This window comes from Neoarius graeffei, chromosome 5 (genome assembly GCF_027579695.1).
Source record: "Neoarius graeffei isolate fNeoGra1 chromosome 5, fNeoGra1.pri, whole genome shotgun sequence".
NCBI classification, from domain to species: Eukaryota; Metazoa; Chordata; class Actinopteri; order Siluriformes; family Ariidae; genus Neoarius; species Neoarius graeffei.
The window spans coordinates 39,933,382-39,957,702 of record NC_083573.1 but is presented as its reverse complement, the minus strand read 5'-3'; the positions used below and the strand labels follow the sequence as shown (position 1 = coordinate 39,957,702).

General features: G+C 41.2%; 2 protein-coding genes across 7 annotated transcripts in view; both read left to right on the top strand.

The window, feature by feature from the left end:
• The window catches only part of dbpb (D site albumin promoter binding protein b), a 47,590-nt gene extending 40,484 nt beyond the window's left edge, over window positions 1-7,106 (top strand). For all 4 annotated transcript variants that reach the window (XM_060921678.1, XM_060921677.1, XM_060921676.1 and 1 more), the window contains exons 4-5: window positions 1,290-1,534; window positions 4,929-7,106. In XM_060921678.1, coding sequence (XP_060777661.1) covers window positions 1,290-1,534; window positions 4,929-5,147 — 464 coding nt within the window. In that variant the 3' untranslated portion in view covers window positions 5,148-7,106. The remainder of the gene's footprint in view (window positions 1-1,289; window positions 1,535-4,928) is intronic.
• Window positions 7,107-17,738: 10,632 nt separating this feature from the next.
• The window catches only part of ntd5 (ntl-dependent gene 5), a 31,916-nt gene continuing 25,333 nt past the window's right edge, over window positions 17,739-24,321 (top strand). For 2 of the 3 annotated variants that reach the window (XR_009654650.1, XM_060920515.1), the window contains exons 1-3: window positions 17,742-17,817; window positions 20,748-20,894; window positions 22,169-22,360. Coding sequence is in view for 2 of the 3 variants with exons in the window: in XM_060920515.1 (XP_060776498.1) it covers window positions 17,751-17,817; window positions 20,748-20,894; window positions 22,169-22,360 (406 nt within the window). In the remaining variant the exon portion in view is untranslated. Of the gene's footprint in view, window positions 17,818-20,747; window positions 20,895-22,168; window positions 22,361-24,321 lie in introns of all 3 variants that reach the window. The other variant, XM_060920516.1, reaches the window with a different exon arrangement.

Genomic DNA, 24,321 nt, shown 5'->3' with positions numbered 1-24,321 from the left:
GAAAAGAACACCTCTCCAACTGTTAAGCATGGGGGTGGATCAATCATGCTTTGGGGTTGTGTTGTAGCCAATGGCACGGGGAACATTTCATGGGTAGAGGAAAGAATGGATTCAATGAAATTCCAGCAAATTCTGGAAGCAAACATAACCCCATCTGTAAAAAAGCTGAAGTTGAAAAGAGGATGGCTTCTACAAATGAATAATGATCCTAAACACCTCAAAATCCACAATAGACTACCTCAACAGGCGCAAGCTGACGGTTTTGCTCTGGCTCTCACAGTCCCCTGATCTGAACATCATTGAAAATCTGTAGCTAGACCTCAAAAGAGCAGTGCATGCAAGAATGCAGTGCATGCAGGAATCTCTCAGAACTGGAAGACTTTTGCAAGGAAGAATGGATGAAAATTCCTCAAACAAGAATTGAAAGACTCTTGGCTAGCTACAAAAAGTGTTTACAAGCTGAGATACTTGCCAAAGGGGGTGCTACTAGGTACTAACCATGCAGGGTGCCCAAACTTTTGCTTCGGGGCCCTTTCCTTTTTTGTCATTTTGAGAATGTAAAAGATGAAAATAAAAAAAAAATTGTTTTTGCTTAAAATATAAAGGGAATGAGTCATCTTTAACTTCATGCCTTTTGGAGATCATTTCATCGTCAACTTGCTTAACTGTTCACAGTAACAGTAATATTGACCGGGGTGCCCAAACTTTTGCATACCACTGTATATGGTTTTGTATTTAGATTTAAACTGAAGGTGGGTGTGGTCTAATCCTGGAAAACACTGAAAAAGACAACTGCTGGAAAAAGAATCTTTTTTTGATTCACAAGTTATAACAAATTATTCAGCAAGCAAACCTGTAAACGGTTATTTTAGATATTTTGGATGATTAATTAGTGGCGAAGTGCTGTATTTCACGAAAAAATGAACATTTTGTTATAAAGCCAGCATTTGTATGTAATTTAAAATATTTTCTTTTGATTTAATAGTGTAGTTTGTATTTAAAAATAGCCAGTTAATGCTGTTGAAATTCAACTGTAAATTCACAGCAGTGTGGTTTTACGGTTTGGTCACAGCTAGGTCTTAGATATCTTGTGATTTACATTTAGAGGCACAATTATTTTAAGGATGATTTGTTTGTGCATTCTAGTTTTTAAAAAAAAAAATGATATGTAATCTGAGCTCATGGTTCAGGGTCTTTCAGTTACTTTAACAGTGTATGAATTAACGTACAGCAATTATCTTAATGTGTTGCTGACCTACTCACACTTTCCTCTCTTTCTGTGTCCTTAGGTCCTCCTCAGGGCAGCCTTGAGCCTACTCCGGCACCCTCCTGCCCACCACTCACTGCCCCACCCATGACCAACGCCAGTGATATGCTGACGACCTTTGACCCTGACCCTGCTGATGTGGCCCTGTCCAGCGTCCCATGTCAGGAGGCGTTTGACCCACGCACACATTGCTTTAGTGAAGAGGATCTCAAGCCACAGCCTGTGATCAAAAAGGCCCGTAAGATGCTTGTCCCTGACAACTTAAAGGTAAAAACACTCAGTGTGCTGTACATATTAGCATTATAACGTAGGGTTGGTCGATATGGCTGAAATCTGTATCACGATATAAGTGTTTCATATTGGTCGATATCGATAATTATTGAAACATTTTATGACCTATTTAAAATAAGGACCAGGAGGGAACAATACTAAATTCAAACATTTATTTTAAACTTAAACTTCCTCTGACAGCCAATAAGCAAGGAATGTCAACATGCATGTTCAACTGAGCAATTATCAATAATAAAGTGCTTAAAAAACTCAAGTGTTATAAAAACATGAGCAAAGTGTTAAATGTAAACATAGCAAAACCTGCTATGTGAGAAGGACCGTCATATTTTTAATTTTTTACTGCAAGTTTAGTGCAAAAAAAGTTCACCCTCTGGTGAATAACATTTAAAAACATAAATAAAAATATGCAGTGCTTTATAAACATAAAAGAAATTGAGTGAAACTGAGGTAGACTTAGACTATTCTTAAACTATTCAAGTATATTTTCATTGAAGGTTTAATAAAATAAAAATAGTGTTTTGTAAACATAGAAGAAATTAACGTAAAACTGAGGTAGACTTAAGACTTTACATCTGTAACATCTGACCTTACTGACTTTATCCACAATTTCCTCGCTCGTTCCGGCACTCATCTTTCTTTTCTTGGCCACGCTGTTTCTGGAAAAAAAATAAACACGACCACGAGACAACGAGATGGCGCAACCAAACGCGATACTATTACATGATTGGCTATCAGCGTGTCACTCCCTATGCGTTGCTAGGCACCAGAGGACGAGTGCCTTTGCTCATGCAACCAAGCTTGCTTCGCAACAACAGTTGATTGAAAGCGGACCTAAACCAGAGAGGGCTCTGGCTAACGCTTGTTTCTTGAAAAAAAAAAAACATTCTATCGAAACATTCTATCGAACGCATTTTCTATTGATATCAAGTATGTGTCTATCGCGATACGTATCATTATCATTTTATCGCCCAGCCCTATTATAACGTTTCATTGGATTAAAATAAATAACCCATTTACGTTACATTCCTTTTTATTGCCCACTGGCCGAAAGGCCCGAAGGGGGATTATGTCGTGGCGATTTCTGTCCGTCCATCCCGGCAAGGGTGCTCACTTTCTGAAATCAACTCCTCTCACAATTTGTGGAAGAATTTCACAAAACTTGGCAGGATTCTTTGTTATATGTTGGTAATACGTATATTGTAATCTCGTTAAATTCAGTCACATTTTACCAGAGTTACAGCCCTTGATTAACAAAATTATACTTTGACAATTTCATGAGTGTGTTTTCCTTCTGAAATCAACTCCTCTCACAATTTGTGGAGGAATTTCATGAAACTTGGTAAGAGGCATTGTTATATGTCAGTAGTATGCATATTGTAATTTTGTTCAATTCGGTCACATTTTACCAGAGTTGTGGCCCTTGATTAACAACCTTGTACTTTCACAATTTCATGAAAGTGTGCTCGCCCTCTGACATCAACTCCTCTCACAATTTTTGGACGAATGTCTCGAAGCTTGGCAAAAGGCCTTGTTATATGACAGTAATACGCATATTGTGATTTAATTTCGTTTGTGAAAATTTTCCCAGAGTTTTGAGCCTTGATTAAATAACTTGTACTTTGACAATTTCATGAGGGCGTACGTTCTTCTGAAATCAACTCCTCTCACAATTTGTGGAGGAATTTCACCAAACTTGGCAACAGGCTTTGTTATATGACAGTTATATGCAGATTTAAATTTTGTTTAATTTGGGCAAATTTTACCAGAGTTATGCCCTTGATTATTAACGAACTTGTACTTTGGCAATTTCATCAAGGTGTGCTTACTTTCTGAAACCAACTTCCCTCACAATTTTTATCCCCCGCTGACTGAAAGACCTGAAGGAGGATTATGTCGTGGCGATGTCCGTCCGTCCGTCCCGGGAATATTGTCCTCTCAGAGCACTCCTTGTCTCCTTTCGCTATAGATCTGTACATGCACTTAAGGAACTTCTTGAAGTTATATTTTCAGCAGATAAAATGTGATCTTATGAAACTTACTTCATTATCTTGGAAATGAATTTGAAAAGCATCTGTTCAAATTATAGCACGTTCTTATGTAGCAGTTGAGATCTGTCCTGTGTTTGAGGTATAGTTCACTGCTCTCTTGCACTTGTGGTGGTGTTGTATGAGCCATTAGGGGTGTTCACACGGCACATATTTGCATCGATGCTGCACCGATGTATTTTGTTGCGATATATCTTACACCGGTGTAAATTTTGTGGAGCGTTCACACGTCACAAACCTGCTTACTAGAGAGAAGCGTGTTAGCACCGGTGCAGCCCCACTTGCGTTCACACGGCAGTTTTTGCGACCGTGCTATACGATAGTAATAATGCGGAAATGAAATATGCGCATGCGTGAAAATGTACTTCCTTTTCCCGGTTGTCATGGCATCACCAAGCGCCAGGAAAACAACGTGGATGAAGACACCAGTGTTGCCAGATACTGCTGACGTTTTCCAGCCCAAAATATGTTCAAATCCGCCAAAATGCACTTAAAACCACCCAATCTGGCAACACTGGAAGACACGCAGTTCTGTTGTTGTTGATATTCGCCATTTTGGAAGCGCAAATTACCAGGATGCAAATTATGCAATGCCCGTATGTAATCAACTCTCCTCACGCGTAGCGAGTCTACCCCTGTAGCGTTCAGACGTCCCATTTTATATCGGTGCTGCCCCGCAAACTAGCATTTACTCCGGAGTAAATTTCTTAAACCACCTCCCGAGCAGGGTTAGATTTGCACCGGTTTAAGCAGCTTTCAGGGGCTACACTGGTATAACTTTGTACTGTGTGAACGCTCTATCGGGGCAGCCCCGGTGCTACACCGGAGTAAAAGTTGCCGTGTGAACACCCCTATTGTTCTGGCACTAGGACCTAAACCGCTAAACCACAGCAGAGCTCCAGGGAGATGCAGCTCAGACTTTATCTCCTTTATTATGTGTTTTTAGAAGAGTCAATAACTTCAACGTCACTTGCCTCTGCAGAATAGACCGTTACCACACACACACACACACACACACACACACACACACACACACACACACACACACACACACATTTCTGTCTGTCTTTCCCTTTCCACCTCTGCTTTGTATCACTTGGCTCTTTGATAGATAGAGAGAGAGAGTTTCATTGATCCCTGAGGGAAAGGCATTCTGAATTCAAAGAATTCAGCTGTATAATCATCAGACATTGCAACCCAGCAGCGTGCATCTAGTGCATCTAGTGTTTAAAAATTTTCACATTCTTTCTACATATCTGCCTCCTTAAATAAAGAGAGGCTGAAATAATCTCTTGCTTCTTTGCCTTTCTCCTTTTTGCGTACAGGATGACAAATATTGGAGTCGGCGCTTGAAGAACAACGAGGCAGCTAAGCGCTCACGGGACGCACGGCGAGTGAAGGAGAACCAGATCTCGGTGCGCGCTGCCTTTCTGGAGCGGGAGAATGCTGCACTCCGACAGGAAGTGGCCAACATGCGCAAGGAGCTTGGCCGCTGCCGCAACATCCTTAACAAATACGAGAGCCGCTATGTCGAGCAGTTATGAAGAAAGAACAGAAACACGTACACGGATCACTGAATGTGTTGAACGGCAGTGGACATGAGCTGAAACTCATACGGAGGCACAAAGGAAAAAGAGAAATGCGTGGACAGAAAGAGGAATGCAGGGAAATGGACAAAAAGCTTGTTTATACTTTCAAGATAAGAAGTTAAATATAGGAATAAATGTTTTTCCATAAAGGAGAGAAATGTATATTTTTTATAAACAGACACATTCAGTATGGCAAGAGGAATTTTTGAGTATATTTGATGTAATATGGCGGCAATGGGAAGATTATTTCAGGGCAGTGTGAGATTAAGAGAGAGAATGTAAAAATATTCCTGGTATTTTGAAGCATATTTAGCTGGTATTTTAAAAAGCACTTACAGGGGGCTGGACAGAACTATGACAGATGAGAGGGTAATATTGGTGTCAACATTTCTTCAAATTGGTGGAATAATAATTTCAGACTGTGAAAGCTCAAGTGTGTTTTTAAATTTGCTAAAAAAAAAAAAGTACTATAATTTGGGTTTATTCAAGCACTTAATTAGTTATGTACTTTTTATGGATTTGTGATAAGAGTTCAAGCAGATAGTTTTTTGGAAGACGTAATTTCCTGAGTTTTGGCTTCTTTTTTTATTAGCAGTTCTAACAGGGAAGGGCAACGTTTGACCTTTTACTGAAATTTGGGAAATCGGGTTCTTAAGGAGGAAGACAGAAAAAGAAAGCGAGAGAAAATGGGTCGGCTTGTGATGCTTAATACTGACTCTTCTTTTTTTCTTTCTTCACTCTTTGTTCATTGATTTGAATTATAAATGTATTGCGAAATGAATCTTCACACATGTACTCAGTTTCCTTTTTCTTTTATTACTGAAATAGACATCTCCTACTATCCTTCCTCCTACACAGTTTAACACTATAACGTCTGCGATCACCAGAACTATTGGTGCCACAGTGTTTAAGTCCTTTGCATACTTGAACCCTCTATAGAAATTATCCTTGCTGTGCAAAGCAAACGCTTGTATAATACTGATACAAATGACAAGAATTATCCTTACCAGATTGTGTAGAACATATTGTCTGTATTGTATACAGATATTTAGTATATTTTCCAAACAGATTTGCATTTTGGACTGATTGTGCTTTTGTAGGTTACTTGCATTTGTGTGTGTAAAGCTGTTCCAGGAAACATTAATTTTACATGTCCAGAATTACTGGAATTTTGGAATTTCAGAGACGGACTGGGAGCAGCAACAAATCATGCCCTTGAGTTTTACTAATCTTCATGAGTTCCAGTTTTGAGAATCTCAACATAAATGCATTGACATCATGGCATGGCGCACTTCACTTGTTATAGCACCTTGAATATTTGTGTTTCTTTTCTGCTTCTAAATCTCTTTCTTTCTTTCTTTGGATCACTTATAAAGTTCTTTGAATTCTTATTGTACTAAATATTACGTTTCCTTGTAATATGATGAACTTTTGTTTTTCGAATAGCTTTGCTCTGTATTTCTATTCCTGTAAATGCACAACTCTCCTTAACTGTGCATGTTTTAGGCCACTTCCTCTTTGATAGCTCTCACCGGTGCTAACTAGTGCCAGGTGGATTTGTTTATCTGAAGAGTGCATTATAGACCCTCTGAGACACACACAGTTGTCCGTGGTCACCAGAAACTATCAAGGAACTGAACCGCACTTTTATTTCTGTTTAGACATTCCACTCACTCTTTTTTGGTGATGTCGGTGTTTGAGCAGTGCAGCGTTTTTGCTCACCTCTATTTTTGTGTTAATAGTGACAATATGATTTCCCTGCAGCTTTCCATCTTGTTTAACAGACTCATGAATACAAGATGATCATCCTCATCATCCTTGATTTATGCATCCCAGTGACCACTTTGCTCTTAGCCAAAGTATTTCAAGAAAATGTCTTTTAATGGAGAACACAAATAAATTCTTATTCAAAAATGTTTATTTTAATGTGTCTACCATTTCACATTTACAGCTTGCAGGTCTACAAACTATCACCTTCCATAAATATACTTTACTATACATGGATTTCTAAAAATGCTTGCCTTATTTGCTTTGAATAATTTCATGCAGCAACATTAACCACATGTCAGGAAAAGATATGCATGAAACATCTTAGTCACTAATACCTTCTAAACCCTACCAGAGTGAAATTATTTAGTTCCCTAGTATTTGGCAATCACAGTTGCTATGATAACATTCTAAGAATAACTATTTGTCATGAAAAACAGCGCCTGTATTCTTATAAACTTTCAAAATAATTTTCTGGCAAGTTTCCGTGATGTCTTGGTGACCTCATGATGCAACTCACTTCTGCGGTGTTCCAACTGTGAGACTCTGACAAATGTTTTGTTGGTTGAATGATTTTTCTGCATGTGAGGACAGAAGGTTTCTAGGCCAGGTCAGCAAATCTCTTTTCAGGTCCATAAGTTTTGGACAGTAACGCAGTTTTTGTAATTTTGCCTCTTTATACCACCACAATGGATTTGAAATGAAGCCATCAAGATGTAATTGACGTGTAGCCTTTCAGCTTTAACCTCCTAGGGCTTAGCGGTCACATGCGTGGACAGCACTTTTTAGAAATTCGGAACAAGAATCCACATATGTGGACATACTTTTTCTCTAAAAGTACATCTCATCAAAAGATGATGCTTAGTTTTTATTCTAATCAGGTTCTAATAAGCCCAAATAGCAAAGAGAAATAAAAAATGCATGTAAAAAAACAGCTTGGGCCTTAGGAGGTTAAAGGGTTTAACAAAAAAATATTGCATTAACTGTGTAGGAATAACAGCCTTTTTTCCTCATAATCCCTCCATTTTCACAAGTTCCAAAAGTAATTGGATAAACTAATATAATTATAAATATAAGGATAATTTTTAATACTTGGATGCAAATCCTATACAGTCAATGACCACCTGAAGTCTGGAACTCATGGACTTCACCAAATGCTGAGTTTCCTCCCTTGAGATGCTTTGACAGGAAGCCGCCTTTAGTTGTTGCTTGTTTGTGGGTCTTTCTGCCTTCAGTTTTGTCTCCAGTAAGTGAAAAGCATGCCTAACTGGGTTGACTGACTCAGCCATTTTAAGAACATTCCATTTCTTTGCCTTGAGAAACTCTTGGGTTGCTTTCGCAGTATGTTTTAGGTCATTATGTATCTGTACTGTGAAGTGCCATCCTCTCGCTTTTGCAGCATTTGACTGAATCTGAGCAGAAAGTATAGCTTTATATATTTTATAGAGAGATATATGGTTTATATACAGAATTCATACTGCTACTTCTATAAACAGCAACATCATCAGTCAACACCAGTGATCCAGTTCCATTGACAGCCATATATGCCCATGTCCACCATGTTTGACAGATGATGTGGCATGTTTTGGATCATGAGCCCTTCCTTGTCTTTTCCATAGTCTTCTCTCCCCATAATTCTGGTACAAGTTAATCTTGGTTTCATCTGTCCAAAGTATCTTGTTCCAGGATCAAGGGGGCTAAGTCTAATCTGGCCTTTCCTTTCTTGGTGTGTTACCAGTGGTTTGCATCTTGAGGTAAACCCTCTGTATTTACATTCACGCAGGTGTCTCTTGATTGTAGATTTTGACAAAGGTATGCCGACCTTCTCAGGAGTGTTATTGACTTGACTAGATTTTCTTCACCAAGGAAAGAACTCGACGATCATCCACTTTATTTGTCTTCTGTGATCTTCCAGGCCTTTTGGTGTTGCTGAGCTCACCAGTGGATTTCTTCTGTTTACAAAACTGTTGATTTGGCCACTCCCAAAATTTATGGTATCTCTCTCATAGGTCCATGTTGTTTTTTTCTGCCTAATAAAGGCCTCCTTTCACTTGCATCAACACCCCTTTGACTGCATCTTTGGCATTCCTGAGTGTTTCTGTGAATACTGAGAAATTTGTGTCCCAGAGCCACCTCTAGGCCTGTGTAATGTGGAGAGATCTAAAACCTGTACATACAGCAAGAACTCCCTGGGGCCTACTGTGAAAAAATTCAGCAGATCTCTCTGACATTTCTTAGTTGTTGGAAAAAATCAAAATAAGTGTGAAAATGGCCCATTTGGCTTGTCCCACCTGCAACCTTGGTTTGAACTAACAGTGTTCTTTCTCCACTGAAAGCCAGCAGACAAGATCACCCTCTATGCATGTCATGGATATGAGTGTGTTCAAAGTAAATACAATTAAACTTGATGGAACTTTTAATCACTTCAACTGCAGCTCAGCTAAAGTACAGTGGTGCTTGAACGTTTGTGAACCCTTTAGAATTTTCTATATTTCTGCATAAATATGACCTAAAACATCATCAGATTTTCACACAAGTCCTAAAAGTAGATAAAGAGAACCCAGTTAAACAAATGAGACAAAAATACTATACTTGGTCAGTAATTTACTGAGGAAAATGACCCAATATTACATATCTGTGAGTGGCAAAAGTATGTGAACCTTTGTTTTCAGTATCTGGTGTGACCCCCTTGTGCAGCAATAACTGCAACTAAATGTTTCCGGTAACTGTTGATCAGTCCTGCACACCAGCTTGGAGAAATTTTAACCCATTCCTCCATACAAAACAGCTTCAACTCTGGGACATTGGTGGGTTCCCTCACATGAACTGCTCGCTTCAGGTCCTTCCACAACATTTCGATTGGATTAAGGTCAGGACTTTGACTTGGCCATTCCAAAACATTAACTTTATTCTTCTTTAACCATTCTTTGGTAGAACGACTTGTGTGCTTAGGGTCGTTGTCTTGCTGCATGACCCACCTTCTCTTGAGATTCAGTTCATGGACAGATGTCCTGACATTTTCCTTTAGAATTCACTGGTATAATTCAGAATTCATTGCTCCATCAATAATGGCAAGCCGTCCTAGCCCAGATGCAGCAAAACAGGCCCAAATCATGATACTACCACCATGTTTCACAGATGGGATAAGGTTCTTATGCTGGAATGCAGTGTTTTCCTTTCTCCAAACATAACGCTTCTCATTTAAACCAAAAGGTTCTATTTTGGTCTCATCCATCCACAAAACATTTTCCCTGTAGCCTTCTGGCTTGCCCATGTGATCTTTAGTAAACTGCAGACAAGCAGCAATGTTCTTTTTGGAGAGCAGTGGTTTTCTCCTTGCAACCCTGCCATGCACATCATTGATGTTCAGTGTTCTCCTGATGGTGGACTCATGAACATTAACATTAGCCAATGTGAGAGAGGCCTTCAGTTGCTTAGAAGTTACCCCGGGGTCCTTTGTTACCTTGCTGACTATTACACGCCTTGCTCTTGGAGTGATCTTTGTTGGTCGACCACTCCTGGGGAGGGTAACAATGGTCTTGAATTTCCTCCATTTGTACACAATCTGTCTGACTGTGGATTGGTGGAGTCCAAACTCTTTAGAGATGGTTTTGTAACCTTTTCCAGCCTGATGAGCATCAACAACACTTTTTCTGAGGTCCTCAGAAATCTCCTTTGTTCGTGTCAAGATACACTTCCACAAACGTGTTGTAAAGATCAGACTTTGATAGATCCCTGTTCTTTAAATAAAACAGGGTGCTCACTCACACTTGATTGTCATCCCATTGATTGAAAACACCTGACTCTAATTTCACCTTCAAATTAACTGCTAATCCTAGAGGTTCACATACTTTTGCCACTCACAGAGATGTAATGTTGGATCATTTTCCTCAATAAATAAATGATTAAGTTCAATATTTTTGTCTCATTTGTTTAACTGTGTTCTCTTTATCTACTTTTAGGACTTGTGTAAAAATCTGATGATGTTTTAGGTCATATTTATACAGAAATATAGAAAATTCTAAAGGGTTCACAAACTTTCAAGCACCACTGTAGGTGTCCCATGAACTTGTGGTCAATTATGTGACGGTGCTGAATTCAGCCCCAGTGTTGCAACGGTTACTCACATACAAAGTTCGCCTACCTCATGCTATCTGGCAAGACAACAGAACAGCATCTCATACACACAATCGTGTGTACTGCTTTTGTCAGTATGATGAAACAAAGTGGCAGCCCACTACCTTGACCCTGGGCAATAATAGATACCAATGGACATGGAAAGCCAAAAAGCCCAAAATTTGTCAACTATGTGACGTCGACTATGTGGCGTCGAATTTAAGGTAGATTTAACATTGCCAATGCTGCTGGATACTGCAGTACAGGCTACAATTCCACCAACAATGTCTACTGATGAAGCCAAATTTTAGACAACAAGCCATTTGATCAAAATACTTAAGGATTATAGCCACCAGGATTGTATTACAGGAATAGAAAGTAGCTGGTCTATCTGTCACATAGTTGACATCTCACAAAATGATGTATGTGATTATATTTTTCAGTATACAACACTTAAGGCATTTGAGCATGGCTCTGTTGTGTACCTTTCACTTGGGATGTGGTACTATCATTTGGCAGTATTTATATCAAAACCCAACATACTTCATTTTTGCCAAATTCCGTACCCCAAATTTCTCAGTATTCACGGAAACACTTTCCCATGAACAGCTGCCAAATGAATCCTGTAATTTACAACCCCAAATCAGAAAAAGTTGGGATTGTATGGAAAATGCAAAGTAAAAAAGAAAGAAAGCAGTGATTTCTAAATTTACTTTGACATGTATTTCATTGTAGACAGTATGAACCCAAGATATTTCATCTTTTGTCTGATTAGCTTGATTTTATTTGTTAATATACATCCATTCCTGCATTTCAGACCTGCAACACCATCCATCCATCCATCCATTATCTGTAGCCACTTATTCTGTTCTACAGGGTCGCAGGCAAGCTGGAGCCTATCCCAGCTGACTATGGGCAAGAGGTGGGGTACACCCTGGACAGGGCTGACACAGAGACAAACAACCATTCACACTCACATTCACACCTATGGTCAATTTAGAGCCACCAATTAACCTAACCTGCATGTCTTTGGACTGTTGGGGAAACAGGAGCACCCGGAGGAAACCCACACAGACACGGGGAGAACATGCAAACTCCACACAGAAAGGCCCTCGCTGGTCTCTGGGCTCGAACCCAGGACCTTCTTGCTGTGAGGCGACAGTGCTAACCACTACACCACCGTGACCTGAAACAGGTGATGTCAACAGGCGATTGTAATCATGGTTTGGTACAAAATCAGCATCCAGGAAAGGCCTAGTCTTTGAAGAATAAAGTTGGACAGAGGATTTCCAGTTTATCAACAAATGCTTGAGAACATTACTGAAATGTTTAAAAACAATGTTCCTCAAAGAAATATTGGAGGATTTTGATATTTCATCCTCTATAGTAAAGACTATCATGAAATGATTCAAGGAATATGGAGAAATTTTGGTGCATAAAGGGCAAAGGTGCAAGCCTCAGCCGAACACCTGTGAGCTCCAATTTGTCAGCCAGCACTGCATCATGAACCATCATTCATTTATAGCTGATATAACCACATGGGGTTGGGATGACTTTGCAAACCTTTGTCAAGCACTACAATACAGAGTTACATCCACAAATGTTAAATCTTTACTGTGCAAAAAAAGAAGCCTTATATTAACTGTATCCAGAAGTACCTTTGAGTCCTCTGGGCTTGGAGGCTTCTGGGATGGACAGTCACACAGTAGAAATGTGTATTGTGGTCAGACAAATCAGTATGGAATGTCTTTGTATGCTGTGGCATTACAGTATCCCTTCACTGGAACTAAGCATGTCAGCATGGTGCATGGGTTTCCTCTGGGTGCTTTGGTTTCTTCCCATAGTCCAAAGACATGCAGATTAGGTCAACTGGCTACTTTAAATTGCTCAGGGGTGTGAATATCAGTGTGAATGGTTGTTTGTCTCTGTGCTCAGCGTGTACTCAGCCTCTTGCCGGAAGTCAGCTAGGATTGGCTGCAGTTTCCCCTGTGACCCTGATGGAATAAACGGTATAGCTAAAGGATGTATGGATGTATGGATGGAACTTAGGGGCCCAAACCTGTTCCAGCATGGCAATACCCCTGTGCACAAAGCAAGGCCCGTGAAGACATGGTTTGCCAAGGTTGGCGTATGAGAACTTGAGTTACCTGCACAAATCCCTGACCTCAACCCCACTGAACCTTTTTGAGATGAACTGGAATGCAGACTGCACCCCAGGTCTCCTCAACCAACATCAGTGTGTGAACTCACTAAAGACCTTGTAGCTGAATGGGCACAAATCCCCACAGCCATACTCCAAAATCTAGTTGAAAGCCTTCCCAGAAGAATGGAGATTATTATAACAGCAAACTGGGGAACTAAATCTGGAATGGCATGTTCTACTAGCATATATGAGCATGATGTTCCAAAATCTTTTGGCCATAAAATGTATAAATGGTGTGGCGATGTACTGTGAGGCTAACTCCCCCCTTAACCCTATCTCTGTTCTGTCTCAGCAGACAGCCAGGGAGGGGAACTTTGGGAGGGAGCAGAAGGCCACAGACCACCTCAAACACTGCTGGAGCCAGGTGCTAGAGGTCGATGAGATTATACAACAACCAGAGTCTGAACCTCCAGCAGCCTGCTTCTTGGTGAAGAGAAGGCTTCTGTATTACCACTGCAATAGTAACCTCCTTATTGTTCCACAGTCAAAGGTCAATGCTGCCATGCACCTTACCCACACTCACCTGCTCAGGGGGCACCTGGGGGCTTGCCACACTCTAGAAAAGCTGTGAGACTGCTTCCACTGGACAGGTAGGGTATCAGCGGTGACAAACTTTGTTCAACAGTGTCCCCAGTGCTAGATGACATCCCCACAAAAGCCAGCCTTGGCTCACTCATCCCTCTACCCATCATAGTTGTTCCATTTGAGCAGGTGGGCATGGACCTGGTAGGGCTACTACCCAAGTCCACGCAGGGCCATGAGTATGCGCTTGTGTTAGTGGATTATGCGACAAAGTTTCCCAAGGCCATCACTCTTCAGAAAGCCACCTCTAGGAAAATTGTATGAGAACTGGTCCTCTTCTTCATTTCTGTAGGAATCCACAAGGACATGCTCACTGACCAGGGCACACCATTCATCTTTATGTAGATGGCTGACATGTGTAGATCAAACATCTATGGACATCAGTCTGCCACCCACAAATAGATGGTCTGGTTGAGTACTTTTACCAGACCCTGAAGAGGATGCTATGCCAGGTGGTAGACAATGAGGGATGAGACTGGGACCTACTCTTACCCTATGACCTATTCGCTATTTGAAAGTCTTCCCAAGCATCCAGTGGGTTCACCCCTTTTGAGCTCCTGTTTGGCAGAAGACCTAGGGGGCTGCTGGACATTGCCAAGGAGGCCTAGGAGGAGCAGCCATCACTCTTCAGGTCATGGGTTGATTATGTGCAAGACATGCAGACCTCGATTGACAAAGTCACACCTATCGTAAAGGAGCACCTGCAAGCAGCCCAGGCCTAGTAGTAACACACATACAATTGCCCTGCTAAACCCATAGAGTTTCAAACCTGGAGATCACATGCTCCTGCTCCTCCTCAGTGCTCACTCCAAGTTCTTGCCACATTGGCAAGGCTCCTACACTGTGGTTGAAAGAGTAGGGCCAGTCAACTACTGCCTGCATCAGCTGGGTAAACATGAACTTACACAACTGTACCACATCAATTTGTTGAAGTGATGGATAGAACCTCAGTGTGCCCTCACAGAATGTTCTGTCCCCCTGCAGGTTGGATGAGCACATCAAGGAGGATCTAACTCCCAGCCAGCAACTCCGGGAATTGAAATATTCTCGGTAACACCCAGGCAGACACATCTGGTACAGTATGAAATAAAGACCCCACCAGCCACTATCATCTACCTATGGCCCTACTGGGTCCTGGCGGTCTGCCACCAGGCTATCGAGGAGGAAGTGGCGTGGATACTCTAGGACAGGGTCATAAAGGAGTCCATCAGTCCCAGGTCCAACCCAGTCATTGTAGCACCCAAGCCTGATGGAAGTCCATGGTTTTGCAATAACTTTAGGAAACTGAATGCCATCTCAGAGTTTGACAGCTACTCCCTGCCACGAGTGAATAACCTCATCAAAAGGTTGTAGAGAGCCTGGTTCATTTCCATACTTGACCTGACAAAAGGTTATTGGCAGGTGTCACTTACACCTGAGGCCAGGCTGAAGACTGCCTTCAGCACCACCAGTGGCCACTGGCAGTACAGTGTTCTCTCCTTTGCCCTCCACAGGGCCCCTGCGATTTTCCAGTGGTTTATGGATGTATTCATTCACTCCGCTACCTGGCAGGACCACTTACACCACCTCAGGGAGGTGCTGGGTGAACTCTGCAGAGCTGGGCTGACTGTCAACACCCACAAATGTCATCTGGGGCTCACAGAGGCACAGTACCTTGTCTACTACATTGGCTGAGGCATTCTGAAGCTGTAGGAATCCAAGGTTGAAGCTGTCAAGAACTATCCCCATCCCACCAACAAGCACCAGGTACCAACAAGCTTCTTGGGGTTGGCGGGGTACTACAGATGCTTTATGCCTAATTTCTCTTCTCTAGCCTCCACTCTTTCAGACCTCACCAGGAAAGGCAAGCCAGAGAAGGTGCGATGGACAAGGGAGGTGAAACGGGCCTTCCAGAAACTCAAGGCCACACTCACCAGGTCCCCAGTACTGAGGAACCCTGACTTCAGCTTCCCTTTCCTGGTACACATGGATGCCTCAGAGACAGGCTTAGGGGCAGTTCTCTCTCAAGACTTTGATGGTGAAGAACACCCCATCATATTTGCCAGCCATAAATTGACCCCTGCTGAACAGTGCTACACTGTTGTCAAACGAGAAGCCTTGGCCATCAAGTGAGCATTAGAGGATTTACATAACGATCTGATGGGACACCCCTTCATGCTGGTTATGGACCACATTCTGCTACAGTGGATGTCCTGTGTCAAAGACACCAACAGCCAGGGAACTAGATGGTTACTCTCTTTATAAGACTTCCATTCCAGGTCAAACACCTAGCAGGGGTCCAGCATGGTGGAAGTTCATGCTCTGCACCTGATCTCCCATTGCTGCAGGCTTGGAGCTGTACTGTGGTGATGTACTGGCGGCATGAGCCTCTAAACAGGCAAACGCTCCTCATCATGCCACTCTGGTGATGCTGAAAGGACAGCATCCTCCACTGTGTCATGCTTCACTGTGGTGGTTCGGCACCATTGGCGTTTTGGGCCAATGGTGAGCACATGGCCAGAGGGGGACCGACTAACTCTGCATGGCTGGACCATGCTGATTATTTACGCTCCACAAAGCTCCAGGGGAGTATAAGAAGCAGATGCAGCAAACCAAAGCCAAGTAAGCTCTATCTTGTGATGTGCTCTGTCTCACTGCTTTCTTCCTGTGTCTTACACTGCGAAAGTTTTTATTTCTGGAAAAATATCCATCTTTTTCTTTTGGGTAAGGTAAATGCCTCTTGGCTTGAGCTGATAAACAACAGCGACATCATTTGCATGACCTTTTTAAAGCATTTTTATCAAGTGCCAGTAATTCCAGAGAGGACACTGTGCTTCTCTTTAGTATGATAATCTATCACCCATTTCCCCATCAGGCATCCAGATACAGGCAGGATGTGATGCCTTTAGATATTTCATCAGGAACTAGAAGAAAAAGCAGATAGGATATAGACAGAAAACAAAACTGGCCATATCCTTATAGTTTTGGTTCTTTAATTAAATTGATTATTATTTATAAAGAAGGTACTGTCATCCAAAGACTCGGATTTAACAGAAGATAGTCCATGAGACAAGTGCAAATTTCTGCAAACTTGTGAGTTAGGAAGAGACTGGGAGGAAAAGAGAGCAAACAAGTGTGATGACATTTTATATTTTAACTAACACACCAGGGAGCTGAAAATGCAAGGACACACATTTATACATTATTTACACATAGTGCACATACATATGATCTATCTATCTATCTATCTATCTATCTATCTATCTATCTATCTATCTATCTATCTATCTATCTATCTATCTATCTATCTATCTATCTATCTATCTATCTATCTATCTATCTATCTATCTATCTATCTATCTATCTATCTATCTATCTATCTATCTATCTATCTGGCAGAAACTTTTATCCAAAGAAGATCATTGCAAGTGCATTCAAGAGCTCTCCAGAAGTTCAGAGATATCTCAAGGTCACGAGTTGGACGTTACATATTAATTGTTTTTATTGTGAGAGTGTGAGACAATTATCACACTTTGAAAATGTGTGCTCAGTGGAAGAGAGCAAGAAAAAAGAGATAGACAGAATATGAGGTGCATGTCTGTGTAATAGTGAGTGTCTGTGCATCTTTGTGTGTGTGTGTGTGTGTGTGTGTGTGTGATTGTGTCAACATATGGGTGACTGTGCTCAGTAGGTATTAAGAGAATTGAGCGAAAGGTCCTTTTACAAGGTATTTTTAGCAAGTGTTTATGCCACAAACCAGATATGTGTATTTCTGCATGTACCCTCTGTCCCACTCCACCCTTGCGATCACCCCATCACAATACCCCCTCCTACCACCCCTCCACCCCATTTTTATAGTGCACTCTTCTCCTTTACTCCGTCATAAGATCTCCTGTGAACAGCAGGGAACGATGAAGAAATCTCAAATGCTCCTTCTGCTCTGTGTGTGGGCGCTCAGCAGCCTGTCCCTGCAATCAGGTGAGTAGACACTGTATGCATGTGAGAGAGAAGGAGAGAGACAGAGACAGAGTTAACATGACTTAGCATGTCTTGAGTGTTTTAAAATGTAGTAGATTTATTATTTTATACATATATTATTCTTTTGTAAATAAATTAATAAATACTAACTACACAGCCCTGTGATGACCTGGCGACTTGTCCAGGGTGTACCCCGCCTCTCGCCCATAGTCAGCTGGGATAGGCTCCAGCTTGCCTGCGACCCTGTAGAACAGGATAAAGCGGCTAGAGATAATGAGATGAGATGAGACTAACTACACATGTGTGGGATGGGCATTGGCTACAATTCTGAGTCACTGCACTGTACTGTCATACCTACCGGTAATCTATTATTATTATTTCTTCTTTATTCGACAAAAAAACTTCACATTCTATGTGTGTGTGTGTGTGTGTGTGTGTGTGTGTGTGGTACATTAGTAATACAGGAATTTAAGAAGAGGCCCTTCATCAATAGCACTGCTGGAATTTCCTTGAAAACCTCTTCTGCTATATGTTCTCCTTCTCTCTTTGCCTTGAGCTGCCAAATGGGATATTAATAATTCCATAATGTAGGTGGAGGTGCAGGTATATGGAATTAGTTGATTATTTAAGTTTTAGTAAATTACGTGTGCCTAATAATACACTGAAATGCAGATATAATACATTGAATAAAGCCTATGAGACTTAGGTAACAAAATTGGCCAACAGACCCTCTTACCATCCCGTCCTTCCCCACTATTCCCAACCCACCTAACGGCAACATTGTAGTACTCCCTTTAGACATTGTTAGTCAGGCTCATTAATTATGTTTGAGTTATAAGAAAATAAGGACAAGATGATGGTTCAACATCTGATTCACTGTGTGTGTGTGAGAGAGAGAGAGCGAGAGAGAGAGAGAGAGAGAGAGAGAGAGAGAGAGAGAGAGAGAGCAGCTTTTACCTGTAGTTCAGGTGTAGATGCAGTACCATTAAATAAGTATCTGATTTGACTCTTCATGGTAGAATTGGTAGAGTTCAATTAAATTTGTGTTTTTTTTTCTTGGCATGGACTCAACTTATAAGCACGGTCCATATATTTTCAATAGGGTTGAAGTCAAGGCTTGTTTTAAGCTTAATGTTAGCCTGCTTTATCCTCCACAACCAGCTCTGATGTGTGTTTGGGTTCATTGCCCTGTTGTGACTCCCAATCATGCTCAAGTTTTCAGTGGTTTGAGGTTTATGCTGAAGAATTCTGAGGTAGTCCTCCTTCTTCATTATTCCATCCCCTTTGTGAACCAGTTCCACTGACAGTAAAACAGCCCCAGAGTATGATGCTGCTACCACCACCACCAGCTGGTACAGTGTCCCTCTGCACATGGTGGTCACTGCGGCCAAACAACTCAATCTTTGTCTCATGTGACCATACAGCTATCCTCCAGAAGGCTTTTTCTTTGTCCATGTGATCAGTTGCAAACTTTAGTTAAGCTTGAAGGTGTCAATTTTGGAGCAGGGGGTTATTTCTTGGATAGCAGCCTCTTAGTCCATGGTGATATAAAACTCACTCAACTGTAGACAGTGATCCATCAGCTTCCAGTTCATGGCAGGGCTGTGCAATAGTGGTTCCTGGGTTGTTCCTGACCATCTGAACCAATTTCCTTTCAGCTGAGGGTGACAGTTTGGGTTTTCTTGAAACAAAGTGGCTTGGCAAAGTGACTACACCTCCTAGTAACTTCTATACAATTGTTTGAACTGATCTTGGGATCTGCAGTTGTTTAGAAATGGCTCTAAGAGACATTCCTGAGTTGTGTACATCTGTGATCCTCTTTCTCAGATCTGCACTGAGCTCCTTAGACTTTCCCATTTTATTGTGTGTTGGTCATTCCAATGAGTGCTGTAAACAAACCCTTTTTATGAAGGCACAGAGAAGCTACCAGCTGTAGTCAATCATAATCATTAACAGGAAGTTAAGAGGCCTTGGCCATGGCAAGATAAGAGACATTTTGGAAGTTTCAGCACCTCTGAATTAATAATCTAAATGAGTGTATGTAAATATTTGACCCTGTGGGTATAATTTTGACCCTGTGTTGATTTCAGAAAACCCAAAATAAATGAAAACTTCTGCACCAAATTCATGGGTTGTTTCTATTAAAGAAATATGCTGTACAATCATTTCACCACAGAAAACGAACAGTTCAGAGAAATAATTGAAAGCCCGATATTGCCAAGACATTCATATCCAAGATGACATTCGTGTCACTGTATGTAAACTTCTGAGCACAACTGTATATTTTTAAAGGTGATGTACCCTTTTCCACAAGTTGACACAAGCCCCAGAAGTCTGAATGAAATGTCTGTGACATGCTTTGGCCAAAATAAAACAAGGATAACGTAGCACAGCTCCCTTCTCACCCTGTTCAAAACAGCTGATATGAGCACTTGTTCCTTTAAATGATAACGAGCCACTCCTCACCCCACCCCCTATTCCACCAGCTAATCAGGTTGCACTTTCCTCATGAATATTCATTCACAAAGGCAGTTCTCAAGCCATGAGAGGAGATACTCAGATGAGGAGGTGGCATAATCCTGATAAGCGCCACTTGTGACATAGAAAGGGGAGCTAAATCTGAATGCCTGGTTGAAGCACATGTTTTCTGAAATATGCAGCCCAAAAGAAACTGACTGGCTGTCTCCTTTCAGAGTTTGTGGATTGGTAGGCTCCAGATACCCAAATGCATGTGCATAAGCACTCAAAAAGTGTGTTTTTCATAATATGAAACCTTTAAATCCTAACATAAACCTTTAAATCTGCTCATTTTGTCGAAGGCTTTTTGTATAGTGATGTATGTCACATTATAGACAATGATATATAACATACCTTTTTAGTGACAAACACTCTATATTTGTGTTCTGTATATTATTTCTTCCATGCTGTAGCAGAGGTGACTGAACAGTGCCCAGGTAGGATTCTGGGTAATGAGAGGAGACGAAAATGCCCTAAAAAGTGCCAGCTAGACAACAATTGTGGCAGCAAGCGCCAGTGTTTATGTGATGGGGCATGTGGACTCAGCTGCGTGGCTCCAGGTCAGATTCTTACAACACATCAATAACACCTACACAATGCTTATGGTTGTAAGCCTATGACAAGTGTTACGCAAGAGGTCACAATGAACTGTAACTTTTCATTAACTGGTGATTGCTCATAAAACATTTATAACACATACATTATCCAAGTCACATGAAAATTTTCATTAACAGAAATATACAGAGGATATTACACAGTTGCGCAAAGATATGAAGTTAATCTTTGAATGGTAAACATATTTATCAAGAGTAAGCAATATGAAGGAGCAAAAATATTTTCAACATGAGAAGATAAACTTCATATCTTTGCACCACCGTGTAATGTTCTTTATATTATATGGACACATCCACAAAAAAATACTGAAGTTAATCAAAAGAATTTTAATTTTGAACTGGTTCGTCACTTTGAAAACGCACGGCCAGTCAGTGGGAAAATACTGGGAGTGATGTCATTGGAGTGAAACATCGGGAACTATTATACATACAGGACACTTTTTCGATGGAATAAAAACGTGTTCTGTTCCCTTCTAACGGGTTCCATTCATTTGGTTTGACAGCATGCGATATTGTTATCATATCACTTATCCTACATGTATTACGTCACTCTACCCAATGGAGAATGAGCGTTTAATATGGTTTATGATACTGCATGGTTGTCAAGACAACATAACGTCACATGTCAGAGACGTAAAACTTCCATGCTCGTGAGCGACTGTGACAATTTGTAAACAAACATGGCCGCCAGGTTTGCTTCATTAAGTATGGAAGATTTTGAGAGAATTTTGAAAGAGAAAAATGCGTTGAACATCTGAAAGGAATGGATATGTAGTGTATGTATAATAATAATATTGGCTGGTTTTGTTGAGTGGTCTACAGATATATTCCATTGAGTTTTTCAATATGAGAAGATAAACTTCATATCTTCAAGCCAGCATGTGATTTTCTTTTTATTATATCAACACATTCACAAGCAAAAAATACTCAAATTTATCAAAGCAATTCATAGATTTCCTCACGAGTAACATATAGAGAAATATGTCATGTTTTTGGTCCTCCATATCCCGGGTGTAGCTCGTATGAAAAATACGAGTGCCATATTTCCCAGTAAAAACACTCGTGTCCATATAATATAAGTGCTGACATAAACATCTGTACATGTCTTTGTAGGATTCACAATTAAGTTATATAAGTTCTATGAATGGCTTATAAATTCCTTAATAAAGTGTAGTATATTGTGAGAGTAATGTACTGTAAATCTAAAACAATTTCAACAGGTCGGACATGTCCATGGCCTCTTCCCAGTGGTGAACACTTCGATGTGGATCTCCTCTCACCATCTCCTTCTTTCTCTGCTCTTCTGGAGGTGCGCTGTCACCCTGGTTACACCATGGCCAATGACCTGGATGCTACTATCCGCTGGTGTCAAGGTGACCAACAATGGAGTGGTGATGATCCTGTGTGTACAGGTGGGCAAAAACATAAAAAAAAGAATGTCGGTCAACATTTAAATAATTCATTGGTGCATGGGAACTAGTAGATAGGCTGTAGATAACTTGTCTGTGAGGGATGATGTTTATTAAATTGCAGTGTTTGACAACAGTAATTGTAAATATTCAGAGAAGAAGAAATTCATACTGTACACTGCCCCACAACTTAGTATGCTATGCTCAGGAAATGTAACTGATTTCGACAGCCGTCTAAACTCTAAGTTCTTCGAGCAACAGGCAGCATGTTGTAATTGACAAGTTTAATGATAAAAAGTGTGAAACTGAAAGCACAATTTATGATTTGTTTTCAATGTTGGGATGGATTCAGTTGAGATGAGCATAAAGTGACAAGTTAATATGGAAATTGTTCACATGAATATTTTCATCTCATATGTAATTATGGATGATGATTGGACAGTTGTGCACACGTTGTATAGATGGGGTGAAGTTTATCAAAATCAGAGGCATGTTTCTGACCTTAAATCATTTTTTTGTGCGACATATGCAACATTGTGCTTTTTTAATTATAACACACACACACACACACACACACACACACACACACACACACACACACACACACACACACACACACAAAGATCTGATCCAGCTTTTTGGAGTGGTGCTAACTCTGTGTGATTGTTATTGCTATTGGATATCTTTTGCATGAACTTATTACATATCAGGTTTCATCTCTGGGGTTCACCAAAGGAATGAGAAGTAAGTGTATTGTGTGTTGTTGGGAGAGGGGCAACCCAGAGAATATATTTGATAATGCACATCTTTCATAAAACCATTTTTCCTCATCTGCAGGAAGGCATGAACGGAACAAGTAGGCAGTCGTTTTTAATTTAGTAAAAAAAATGTTTCTCCTAGGGGCGGCATGGTGGTGTAGTGGTTAGTGCTGTCGCCTCACAACAAGAAGGTCCGGGTTCGGGCCCCGTGGCCGGTGGGGGCCTTTCTGTGCAGAGCTTGCATGTTCTCCCCGTGTCTGCATGGGTTTCCTCCGGGTGCTCCGGTTTCCCCCACAGTCCAAAGACATGCAGGTTAGGTTAACTGGTGACTCTAAATTGACCGTAGGTGTGAATGTGAGTGTGAATGGTTGTCTGTGTCTATGTGTCAGCCCTGTGATGACCTGGCGACTTGTCCAGGGTGTACCCCGCCTTTCACCCGTAGTCAGCTGGGATAGGCTCCAGCTTGCCTGCGACCCTGTAGAACAGGATAAAGCGGCTACAGATAATGAGATGAGATGAGAGATGTTTCTCCTAAAGGTTTCATCATTCCATCTTACTGGTAACCTGAAACCAGCTTCTTTCAGTGCAGGCTCTTCAGTGATCCATCCATCTATCCATCCACCATCTGTAGCTGCTTATCCTGTTCTACAGGGTTGCAGGCAAGCTGGAGCCTATCCCAGCTGACCATGGGTGCCGCCAGGGGGAGAAAGGTTAGAACAATTCTAGGGGCCCAGCACTGCCATGGGGCCCTTTAAGGGGCTGATAATATGCTTTTAATGATTTTAATAAGACTTTTGAAATAACAACAATGCAATATTCCATCTGGTAAAATGACCTAATTGAACAAGGTTGTCTATTTCTTGAGTTCTTCAACATATCGTCATTTAACCCTCCCCCTTTTGCGAAATGGTACAGGTACGGTCCAGTTCTGGTCGAAGCGCGATGCGTTAAATCTGTGTGCTGATCAGTGCAACGCTACTTGCTGCTGTGTCGCGGTGCAGCAGCCAGCCAGCCAGCAGTGGAGTGCATACAGTCTATGATCGCTAAATATGAAGAGTGGCTGTCAAAAACGTAAAGAAAGGCAGCTGAAAGCTGAGAGGGACCGGAGAGACAGGCAACTGGTCACTCAGTTTTTCCCAAAGAAAGGTAGCTATCGCTCATGTGTGTTCAAAATATTAGCGAATGGTAAATGAACAGTATGAACGT